This window comes from Salvia splendens, chromosome 18 (assembly GCF_004379255.2).
Source record: "Salvia splendens isolate huo1 chromosome 18, SspV2, whole genome shotgun sequence".
Classification (NCBI taxonomy): domain Eukaryota; kingdom Viridiplantae; phylum Streptophyta; class Magnoliopsida; order Lamiales; family Lamiaceae; genus Salvia; species Salvia splendens.
The window spans coordinates 17,773,363-17,784,306 of NC_056049.1; the positions used below are offsets into that span (position 1 = coordinate 17,773,363).

A 10,944-nucleotide genomic window follows, 5' to 3' on the forward strand; every position below is an offset into this window, starting at 1 on the left:
GCCTAATACGTGATTTGACCTCTTTAGCTTAAAATAGAGTAAGTACTACTACTAGAATAAAAAAGGAAAATTATTGGATTGATTAGGTGGTAGGTGCCAGCTGCCTAATATGTGATTTGACCTCATTAGCTTTATTTATTTTATTTTTTTTAGCTTTTACATTTCTCACAAAAGTATCTTCATTTCTCTTCTTCACCGTGTATATCCATCTCAATTCTCTCACAGGCGCGCACACACACTCCATGGCAACCATGGCAGGATACTGGTCCGGCGCCGGCCAAGCACCCGCTTGAGCGGTGGCTTGGCCTATGCTAGATCCGTCCCTGATGATCAGTGTGGAGATCATATGCATGAGGTTCTTTTTAATTCGAATTTATAAGAATAATAATTATATTATTTTTGAAAAAAATAAAAAATTCTAAGCCAAATCTCTAATTCAGTCAAAATCGACTAAACAGTAGTTGTCTGTTAAATTTAAACGGTGTTATATGAAAAGGACTAAATACGACCCATTTTCAATTGTGTCCACCGCTACGGAGACTCCACGGAGTAACAGAAACGTAAGAGGTACGACTGTGTTGTCATACGAAGAAGCGACACGATTGCTGCTTCCAAGCTCTCAATCATTCTCGCCTACTTTCCCATTATAAAATTGGCCACACAGTTCTTCAATTCGAGAAAGCCGCGAAATGGGAGTGAGCGTGCCTCGGATCAAGCTGGGCTCGCAGGGGCTTGAGGTCTCCAAACAAGGCCTCGGCTGTATGGGCATGTCTGCCAGCTACGGCCTGCCCAAGCCCGACCACGAGATGATCCACCTCATCCACCACGCCATCAACTCCGGCGTCACTTTTCTCGACACCTCCGACGCCTACGGTCCCCACACCAACGAATTTCTTATTGGCAAGGTTTGCTTTCTCTTCATTCATTCATCCATTAATTCGTCTTGGTTGTTGATTTTCTGATCACAATTGTTTCAATTGTCTCCCTAATTAACAAGCTTGTATGCTTTGAGTGTTGGAATTGGTGCAGGCTTTAAAAGGGGGATTGAGGGAGAAAGTTCAAATTGCTTCTAAGTTTGGGATTGTGCGCAAGGATGGGGTCAGGGAAATATGCGGTGACCCTGAATACGTGAGGTCTGCGTGCGAGGCAAGCTTGAAGCGTCTTGATGTTGACTACATTGATCTATATTATGTTCATAGGATTGACACTCGTGTGCCCATCGAAGTTACGGTGAGTATGAATCACTCTCTTGGAATATCAAGACTACTGATTACTCATATGCTTTATGTTCTTTTCACTTATCTCATACTAGATTGATTTCCTCTGTCAACTTATTTTGTAAAGGATACTTCTTGGCTTTAGAATCACATTTATTTCATTCCTCTGCTTTTTGATTCCTACAATTATATGTTGTCATGGTTTCCAAGATGGGAGAACTTAAGAAACTGGTCGAAGAAGGGAAGATAAAATATGTTGGCCTCTCAGAGGCTTCCGCTTCGACAATCAGAAGGGCTCATGCTGTTCACCCAATTACTGCGATCCAGAACGAATGGTCACTGTGGTCGAGAGATTTAGAACAAGAACTAGTTCCCACTTGCAGGTATGAGATACAACTAGTTTGCCAATGCTAGTAGTTATTTAGGTTATGAGAAATCATTAAACCAGCTTCCTTGCGATCTCAGAGAACTTGGCATTGGAATTGTTACATACAGTCCACTCGGGCGTGGCTTCTTTTCTGTGGGTCCAGCGTTGATACAGAACTTACCAGAGAATGACTTCCGTAAGGTTGGTGCATAACATATGAATTTTTTGAAGCAGGAACTCATGATAGATATAGATTTAATCCTCTGAGAAAATGCTGAATATGTTGTGTGTCCCCAACTTGCTAGCAATTTCCAAGGTTTAAGGCCGAGAATCTTGAAATCAACAAGGTCGTATACGAAATGATCAGTGAAATAGCTACGAGAAAAGGGTGCACCCCTTCTCAGCTGGCATTGGCTTGGGTTCATCACCAAGGAGATGATGTATGCCCTATTCCTGGCACCACCAAGATTGACAACTTTAATGAGAATATTGGAGCTCTCGCAGTGAAACTAACTCCCGAGGAGATGACCGAGCTCTCTGCTTTGGCTGACATGGTTAATGGGGAGAGGCACGCGTTCATGGCGAGTACATGGATAAATTCCGACACACCACCATTGTCGTCTTGGAAAGTGGATACCTGAGATGGATGAGATCACCTGCTTTAAATTTTTCACTATGGGTGCTATATTTTCTATTTTCTGCAAGCATAGTTACTTAGAGACACATGCTTATGCTTATGAATAAAAATTATCTTCTATGTTACTGCTCTTCTTTGCATTGTAGATTGGGACTTTGCTCTGTTATACTACTATAGAAAGGTTGTTTTTAGTTTTTACATTTCATTTCAACCAAAAATTTGTGTCTTCATTTTAGTTCCACTTAGCAAAATTTGTTTACTGTCAAATTAAGTCATGGTAATTTGGATTGTCACATCCGATTTTGTAGGCATTGAAATCTGATTCTAGGTTCATTGCATTTTCTTATGAATGTTGAAAGTTGAACATAAATTTTACTCCCTTGATCTCCATTAGAGAAAAGGGTGCACCCCTTCTCAGCTGGCATTGGCTTGGGTTCATCACCAAGGAGATGATGTGTGCCCTATTCCTGGCACCACCAAGATTGACAACTTTAATGAGAATATTGGAGCTCTCGCAGTGAAACTAACTCCCGAGGAGATGACCGAGCTCTCTGCTTTGGCTGACATGGTTAATGGGGAGAGGCACGCGTTCATGGCGAGTACATGGATAAATTCCGACACACCACCATTGTCGTCTTGGAAAGTGGATACCTGAGATGGATGAGATCACCTGCTTTAAATTTTTCACTATGGGTGCTATATTTTCTATTTTCTGCAAGCATAGTTACTTAGAGACACATGCTTATGCTTATGCTTATGCTTATGCTTATGAATAAAAATTATCTTCTATGTTACTGCTCTTCTTTGCAGTTTAGATTGGGACTTTGCTCTGTTATACTACTATAGAAAGGTTGTTTTTAGTTTTTACATTTCATTTCAACCAAAATTTTGTGTCTTCATTTTAGTTCCACTTGCAAAATTTGTTTACTGTCAAATTAAGTCATAGTAATTTGGATCGTCACATCCGATTTTGTAGGCATTGAAATCTGATCCTAGGTTCATTGCATTTTCTTATGAATGTTGAATGTTGAACATAAACTTTACTTCCTTGATCTCCATTAGAGTGTCCACAATAGTTTGGAGTTGGACAAGCCGCGCAGCCAAAAAAATTTATCCACAGTCACAAAAAAAACTTGTCCACAGCCACGAAAACTTGTTCAACCCAATAGTGGACACGCAAAAGCCACAAATCACATTATTTTACTAATTGTTAGTATATTTTAATTCAATTAGAATAAAAATTATCGGACTAAAAATATTTGAAAAAAACATAAATAAATATCAAATAAAATTAAAACTAAATATTTGTTGTATTATAGATATAGGAAAATTATACCACGAAAATTCTATTAAAATGGTGTAGATGTGTGTGAGGTGAATAGAATGAAATATGCAGTATTTATAAAAAAAACCGAAAAATTCAGAAAAAAAAAAGGTTTTTCCGGCTCCGTGCAATAGGGCGCTTTATTTAGACAGATCCTAATTTATTTTTTCCACTTTTATTGTTTTTAGTAGGTGAACTAGACATCTAGTAATTCATTCTAATTACTATTGTTATAAAACTAAAACATTAATTTTATATTTATCATCTCTCAATTATTTGTAAAGTATTTTAATAATCTTCTATTGCGTTTAATATTTTTTATCTTTTGTGATTCTAAAGCTATCTTTTTTTTTTTTAAATAATTGAAACTTTTTGAAATAATTGAAAAGATGTTTTGTCATTTATTGTCATGTAATATCACATAATTTTAAAAGATTAATTTTTTTTAAACTTCAAACTTGACAAATAATATCACAAACTTTAACTATGGTGTTACTTTCCCATCAATTTGGACCATGTAAGAATTCAACTTCTTAATGCCGAGTGTTGTGAGTGCTCAAAAACATTCTATTGCAACATCGCAGGAATATGTGATATGACTCCAAGTGCATGTGGTCGATATTGTCAAGCATGTCAGCAAAATATGTGTCACCCAAGTCCGTCTAGTCACTTTTGGAAGAATCCAATCAATTAGTTCCTCACTCCCACTCAAAATGTCTCTTTTCCTTTGACTGTGTCTCACTCATATCCACTTTTTATATTTAAAAATAAATCTATCTCCAGTCTTATTAAATTCGATTACTTTTTTCACTAAAATCTCGTGTTAGTAAAAAATATGGACATCGTAAGTGGGACGGGGAGTAATACATTTAAGAAGAGAAATACACCAGCCCTATTACAGATAGTCGAAAATATAATCATCATGAGGCCTATGGTGGCAGCTTCTCATTCTCGGTGTTGAAGCTACTTCAAATTGTCCTATTTCATGGATGATCAGTCAATACACTTTGATGGCAATTGAAGCTTTTAGGTCATCTCATCTCACAACTTTTTTGGGTTCTACCATCTTCCTCTTTTTTTTTTTTACCATCTGCCTTGTTCAATCTCAACCACATAATTTGTCTCACTGTTTTCTCTGTCGGTTTCATTGATTGATGATAAACGTACAGAATCAATCATCCTAGTTTTGTACGTATATTTTGTATCATGGTTAGTTCGTCAAAAATAATTATTCCTTTCCATCCAGAAAAAAAAATATAAATAAAAAATTGTCCAAACAAGATGCTTTCTTTTTTTAATTCTATTCATATTTTGGTTGCACATGGTACCCGTGTCCGACATGTCACGCACTCACAACAGTTTTTATATATTATAATATGTAATCGTCAGAAACAATGGCTCCCTTCTTCTCATTTTACCCTTTCTTGAGGGTTGACCCTTCAATCTCCTTCTCTATCTAGTTTCTGCAAAAGAGGGATTACCATCTTCCTAAATCAATTCATCTACTCTGCCCTTGGTAGCCATTTGTTTTATTGTTGATTGATGGATTCAGTGTTTTCTTATTAATTGTTGTTTCCCTGTTTAATTAGGCTGGTGATTAAAATGCTCACTTTAGTAATCTTTTGTTTCTGACTTATGTGAAATTTACAACTGATGGTTTGATTTTGGGTGAATTTCAATTTTATTAATGATGCTTAGATTTTACTGAGTTAATGTGTTAGAATTTCAGGCAAAGCATTTGTTTCTTGGAAGTAGAATTGACAAGTATGAGTAATTCTTCACCTCCTGAAATAGAGCAGGCTAAGGTATGTTCACTTTCTGGGACTTGATTGGTGAAATAGTATCTCCCCCATTAAAAGCATGCTTTTTTTTACCGACGCACAAAGAAAATATTTTGTGGCGAATGAACAAGATATTGAGGAATTTTGCATACGTAAAATCATAATTATTGATACGGGCCTTTTCCACATAAAAGGGTAACACGCATACTCACTCACACTTCCTAGATTTTGAGTGAGTATCACTGTTTTGATCCACATATGTTGCCAGATTAATGAGGTGAGATGCCTAATCGGGCCACAGTCGGGTAACCTTGCCGTTTACTGCTCTGATGCATCTATTTCGAGATACCTGAGAGCAAGAAACTGGAATGTCAAGAAAGCTGTTAGAATGCTTAAAGCAACTCTAAAATGGAGGCAAGACTACAAGCCGGAAGAGATTTGTTGGGTAATTTCGCTACTACTTTCTCTCGTTGGAGGGACAATGCCCTTGTATTTGTTTATGAATCATGTCTTGTTGAAGTAGCAGTTCATTTCTTTATCAACTGTAATGTAGGATGATGTAGCAGGGGAAGCAGAAACCGGAAAGATCTATAAATCGAACTACAAAGATAGGAACGGAAGGCCAGTCCTCGTCATGAGACCTAGCTGCCAGGTTAACTCCAATGCTCTTAAACCACCCATCTTGCTGTTGGATGATTGCAATGTTCATATTTCTCAGTCGTTAATGCGATCGCAGAACTCAAAATCGATAAAAGGGCAGATCAAATATTTGGTTTACTGCATGGAGAGTGCAATTTTAGATCTTCCACCAGAGCAAGAGCAGATGATTTGGCTGATTGATTTCCAGGGCTTCAATCTTTCACATATATCGATCAAAGTCACACGAGAAACAGCTCATGTCCTGCAAGAGCACTACCCCGAGAGACTGGGTGTTGCAATACTATACGACGCACCCAAAATATTTCAACCGTTTTGGATGGTAACTATCTGCATTCTGCTCTGATCACAAATGCAGTTTGCTGCTTGTGTTTTTCAGCTATGTGAAATGCTTGTTTCAGGTTGCGAAGCCCTTTCTAGAGCCTAAAACGGCAAACAAAGTCAAATTCGTCTGTACAGACGACCACAACACAAACAAGATCATGAGTGAGCTGTTCGACATGGAAATGGTAGAGTCTGCATTCGGTGGGAAAGATGACTCAGATTTCAGCATCACAAGGTATGCTGAGAGAATGAGAGAAGATGATAAAAGAAGCCTCGCATATTGGAAAACCCCGTCCCCTACAACGGTAAACTCAGAAAATTTGAACTCAGAGACAGAATTAGAGAAATCTGATGTGCAAGAAGATAAGAAGATCTGTAGTAGCTAGACACATTTACCAACTTAGCCTTCACATCTATCTTTGCTGTACTCAAAAAGTAAAAATAAAACACAGCATCTTTCATCTCTGCCAAATTATATGAGCCAAGTGACATTGTTTAAATCATTTGAGACCGCAAACATATCGTTTATTGCAAAACGCATGCATTGGGAGTTCAATACAAAATAAGATCTTATACAGAAGTTCTGTGACTAGATAATAAAACACACTTCAGAAGTGCCCTTTTTTCTAAGTTTTCATAGGTTCAGATACAACAATCAATCAAGTAAATGTGACACTAAGAGCACGATTGTGACTGCTTCTTCTTCAGGATTCTGACACATTGGCTCAGAAATTTATCGTAGTACATTATCTCATAGCTCCATCAGGATTGGAACATTTCATCTAGTTTCTGCCTGTATTGAGCCAAACTCTGCATTACAGTGCCAAAAAGGAAGAAGAGTGAAGTTTTATCATTGATGTCCTCATACAAGTAATAAGTTTAGGAAAAGGCAAAAAAAATGCTATCAAAACTTCATACATATCCTTCGTTCTTTGATATGGCAAGTGTGTAGTTCATAATTTTTGGGCCCCCCATTAATCATGATGCATCACTACAACTTAGATAGCAACAAAATCATGTCTTGTTTGACATAGGACAGATGAAAGTATCCAAATCACATTGCCGACATAAATGAAATGATTTCTATCCAAATGACTCGGGAAGTAAAATTGAGATGTAAAATATGCTACCGTCATAGGGTATTAGAAATCCCAGGAATTTTACCGTAACTGTGTCCGTGAAGGCAACATGAAAATGCACAACTTGTATCTCAACAAAACAATAACTGGAATTGTGTAGAGAAATTGATAACATTTCAACAATCATTTGCATGATCACAAACAAAGATCTCGTTAACAATGGTAGAGAACAGTGTTGTTAGGGTCGCGGGGCGCACCGGGTCGATGGGGTGAAAATTCGGGTCGCGGGTCGACGAGTCGACGGGGTCGAGAGACCCACAAAGCTAGGTTAATTTTTTTGCCTTTTAATATGAAATAAAATAAATATATTGCTCTAATGTTTATAATATATCAAATAATATAAATGTAGACGCAATTCATGTGAATAGAGATAAAATGGAAAATAGAAATGATCAAAATATCAAAACAATTCATAAGTGATAACACAATAAATAATTGAAACCATTGTCTGAAAATATCAAAACAAAGGAATATATGAAGGGTGGCAGAAACAGATCTTTGAATTGTTTATTTGTTTAGGAGTGAAGAGGCCGAATTCTAAAGTGTAGAAAGTAGGTTTGAAAAGTTTGATGTGGTGCATGCATATATATATAGAGAATTGTGATTGAGAGAGTCAGAAAACATGCGAGAGATTTGAGAAAATCAGAGATAGCATGTGTTTAGGGCGACCCAGGCGACTCACTCGACCCAGGCGACCCACTCGACCCAGGCGACCCAGCGGCGACCCTGTATCTCGATCAACCCACCCATGTTGGGGCGGTGATGGTCTCGACCCAGGCGACCCGGGCGACCCGAGCGACATTTTGACAACACTGGTAGAGAAAAAGTTCATACCTTAGTGTAAGCATAAACACCAGCTTCAGTTGGTGCCACAGGGCTTCCCCTACGAATAAATCTACCCTCTTTAAAAATGTAAAGCATTGGTATCCCAGTTGATAATTCCAAGCTAATGACCTGATAAGGGAAACATATAGCTTTTATAGTTGCACGTAACAGAAGTCAGAACAAACGACAAAAAAATCAGTAGATCTTAATTCCCACCTCTTGAGAAGTCAGCTTGTCCAGATACATGATAATGGACCTCAGTGAGTTTCCATGGGCCGCAATCATCACATTCTTCCCAGACAAAAGCTGGGGTTGAATCTGTTTAACCAAATAGTTATTGTCATTGCACCTTGAATAAGAATTAGGCGAGCAAATGCAGAGGATATGAGAAAGTTATCACTTACAAATTCTTTGAAGTATGCAACAGCTCTCTCAGCACACATTTCCAGACTCTCGCCATTTGGAGGAGGTGTGTCGTAACTGCGTCGCCACACATGGACTTGTTCAGTACCGTATCTATCGGCTGTTTCTTGCTTATTCAGGCCCTGTAGTTCTCCATACCTACATAGAGTTACTCATGGGTCAGGTGTCTTCTATGTTTTAATGCAACCAACACAAGGGCAGTATTTAAGTGACTGACATTCTTTCGTTTAGCTGCCAAGCAGTTACAACTGGAATGCATTGTTTCTTAGTATCTTTGCTAAATATTTGGCTCCATACTCTTGCTTGCTCATTCTCATCGTGCAAAATAATTGGAACCTGCATATAGAAAATTGGATGTTCTCACGATCTTCGTATATTAAGAGGCACCAGAGTCTGAAAATATTGCTTAACCGATGCACAAACTAACCAAGAAACTCTTCTCCAAAATATTAAAGAAGAGAATAAGACAATACCCCAATTACTATCTTTAGATTTGTTTTTGGTTATCTCGACAGATTGCAATGCAGTTAACTAATGTACTCTATTTATTGAAAGGACTCAAATTAATAATATTACAACTTTTCGAAGAAATACCTTCTTGCGACGATGTTCAGTCATTGCAAGCATAGCAGTCATCTGTGCACGAATTAACGAAGAAGTATAGATCATGTCGACTGGTATGTTGCTGATTCTTTTGCCAGCTTCAATAGCTTCTTCTACTCCCTTCTTGGTGAGTGGCACATCGACACAACCGGTGAACAGGTTCTTCTCATTCCACATAGACTCACCATGCCTGATCAGAATCAGTGCAGCTTCATCTAAGATAACAAAATATCGGAAGAAAAGAATCATCATTTTCTCTCTTGGTATAATGTGCAATTACTCGACAAACTTTACGAATGCATTACTAGATTTCTTCTTGGCTTCACTTGAGGTGCCACTTGATGGCGACAAAACTGGGTCAGGGACAGTTGTGGAGTAACATCCTCTTGCTGTCAAAGCAATATCTAGCTTGACGCCTTTTGGAATCAAACTAATTGAAGTGATTCCATTCTGCTGATTGACGCAAGAGCTACTGAAGTAACATCGAGGTTGAAGAGTCACAGATGCTTGGTGATATGCAGCGGAGGCCATTCTGGATAGAACAAAACGTAACGAGTTCAGAAGGTGCTTGCCAAACTAATATGATCATGCTAGATTACACCACAATTTTCACCTGATAAAAGTGTACAAATAAATTTCTTGCATTTCGACAATATGAATTCCAGTAAACAGTAATCTTTGGAATAGAATATGGCTTTATTCAAAATATGAGAGTATAATTCAAGAGAAATACAGAAATGGCTCTTTTCATTTCTCTTTCAATAACTTTCATTATCTCAAACAAGTAATCAAAATTGAAAATTGAACATCAAAGGTGGAGATACCCTCAAAGATCAAATGTGCTTGCTATACAATCGAAAATCATCAAAATTAAGAAATTGAACCAAACATATCGCAACCTAATTGTAACAACAATCATAAAATAGATCTACCAGCATATTTCTGAAGACTATAACCAAAACAAAATAAAAGAACTTAACTTTAGAAGACAGGAAACAAAAAATTGAGAGAAATGCGAGATTAGAATAGAGAAACAGAGAAAGGGCTTACATTTATATGAAAAGGGGATGGTCGATGAAACCGAGGGAAGAGTGTATTTCGAGAAAGTTGGCGGAGAAAAAACGGCGGTTGGATTAACTTTTACATTCACCAAACATGCAAATTTCTGACTGAAAGAACAAGGGGAAAATGGGGATGGTGACTGAAAAGGTTTGGATCGTCGCTGTCGATGAATGTTGTGATTTAGCGGTGAAATTGAAGGGTTGGGGGAAATCAATTCAGCGACTGAGGGAAATGGGCCCTCTTTATTTGTTTGAATCTGTCGATTTGCTGCTTCAAATGAACAACTAAAAGGGTCTGTATTTCCAATTCATACTGTGTGTTGTGTGTGTGTTTATTCTGCAACCATTTATTCTTCTCTAAGTTGCCAATTTGCCTTCAAAATTGCTACTTCAAATTATGAGAGGAAAGGTATAAAAGAGTTAATTATGGAGATATTCTCTAATCTACAAAATTTTTATTTCATTAACCTGAAATTGAATACTAGGTTTTTTTCGATCATGTTTAACTCAACTATTCAATGATAATTTTTATAAATGAATAACTACAAAATAATACTATTAGTCTTTTACTACTAATTTGTATATG

General features: G+C 37.5%; 3 protein-coding genes across 7 annotated transcripts; 2 read left to right on the forward strand and 1 right to left on the reverse strand.

Moving 5' to 3' along the window:
- The first annotated feature begins 580 nt into the window (after positions 1–580).
- On the forward strand, positions 581–2,346 carry LOC121777619 (auxin-induced protein PCNT115-like). The gene is made up of 5 exons (XM_042174931.1): positions 581–905; positions 1,030–1,230; positions 1,428–1,600; positions 1,683–1,785; positions 1,890–2,346. Exons 1-5 carry the CDS (start codon positions 690–692, stop codon positions 2,223–2,225), a joined length of 1,029 nt encoding a protein of 342 aa, XP_042030865.1. The 5' UTR covers positions 581–689; the 3' UTR covers positions 2,226–2,346.
- A 2,563-nt stretch (positions 2,347–4,909) lies between these two features.
- Positions 4,910–6,810, forward strand: LOC121777334 (phosphatidylinositol transfer protein 3-like). Of its 2 annotated transcripts, none has more exons than XM_042174562.1 (6): positions 4,910–5,061; positions 5,267–5,350; positions 5,595–5,771; positions 5,880–5,978; positions 6,063–6,305; positions 6,385–6,810. In XM_042174562.1, the coding sequence occupies exons 2-6, from the start codon at positions 5,312–5,314 to the stop codon at positions 6,691–6,693; spliced, it is 867 nt and encodes a 288-aa protein (XP_042030496.1). In that variant the 5' UTR covers positions 4,910–5,061; positions 5,267–5,311; the 3' UTR covers positions 6,694–6,810. The 2 variants fall into 2 exon arrangements, with proteins under 2 accessions (XP_042030496.1, XP_042030495.1); XM_042174561.1 differs by having other exon boundaries at positions 4,916–5,061; positions 5,275–5,350.
- Positions 6,802–10,682, reverse strand: LOC121777333 (2,3-bisphosphoglycerate-dependent phosphoglycerate mutase 1-like). 4 transcript variants are annotated; one of them, XM_042174557.1, is made up of 8 exons: positions 10,348–10,682; positions 9,603–9,829; positions 9,289–9,512; positions 8,912–9,030; positions 8,676–8,832; positions 8,488–8,589; positions 8,281–8,400; positions 6,802–7,117 (listed from the first exon to the last, which is right to left on the reverse strand). In XM_042174557.1, exons 2-8 carry the CDS (start codon positions 9,826–9,828, stop codon positions 7,070–7,072), a joined length of 996 nt encoding a protein of 331 aa, XP_042030491.1. In that variant the 5' UTR covers position 9,829; positions 10,348–10,682; the 3' UTR covers positions 6,802–7,069. The 4 variants fall into 4 exon arrangements, with proteins under 4 accessions (XP_042030491.1, XP_042030492.1, XP_042030493.1 ...); XM_042174558.1 differs by having other exon boundaries at positions 9,289–9,487; positions 9,578–9,829; XM_042174559.1 differs by lacking the exon at positions 10,348–10,682 and adding an exon at positions 10,278–10,296.
- Positions 10,683–10,944: the final 262 nt, after the last annotated feature.

What these genes read in the sequence shown, in the direction of transcription:
- LOC121777619 (XM_042174931.1), top strand. Translation starts at nt 690, where the DNA reads ATGGGAGTGAGCGTGCCTCGGATCAAGCTGGGCTCGCAGGGGCTTGAG. An exon ending in ACGAATTTCTTATTGGCAAG is followed by an intron (nt 906 to 1,029) that starts GTTTGCTTTCTC and finishes GAATTGGTGCAG; the next exon opens with GCTTTAAAAGGGGGATTGAG. An exon ending in GAACTAGTTCCCACTTGCAG is followed by an intron (nt 1,601 to 1,682) that starts GTATGAGATACA and finishes TTGCGATCTCAG; the next exon opens with AGAACTTGGCATTGGAATTG.
- LOC121777334 (XM_042174562.1), top strand. Translation starts at nt 5,312, where the DNA reads ATGAGTAATTCTTCACCTCCTGAAATAGAGCAGGCTAAG. An exon ending in CTGAAATAGAGCAGGCTAAG is followed by an intron (nt 5,351 to 5,594) that starts GTATGTTCACTT and finishes ATATGTTGCCAG; the next exon opens with ATTAATGAGGTGAGATGCCT. An exon ending in TATTTCAACCGTTTTGGATG is followed by an intron (nt 6,306 to 6,384) that starts GTAACTATCTGC and finishes TGCTTGTTTCAG; the next exon opens with GTTGCGAAGCCCTTTCTAGA.
- LOC121777333 (XM_042174557.1), bottom strand. Translation starts at nt 9,828, where the DNA reads ATGGCCTCCGCTGCATATCACCAAGCATCTGTGACTCTTCAACCTCGA. An exon ending in TGGCAGCTAAACGAAAGAAT is followed by an intron (nt 8,833 to 8,911) that starts GTCAGTCACTTA and finishes AACTCTATGTAG; the next exon opens with GTATGGAGAACTACAGGGCC. An exon ending in ACAAGCTGACTTCTCAAGAG is followed by an intron (nt 8,401 to 8,487) that starts GTGGGAATTAAG and finishes TTCCCTTATCAG; the next exon opens with GTCATTAGCTTGGAATTATC.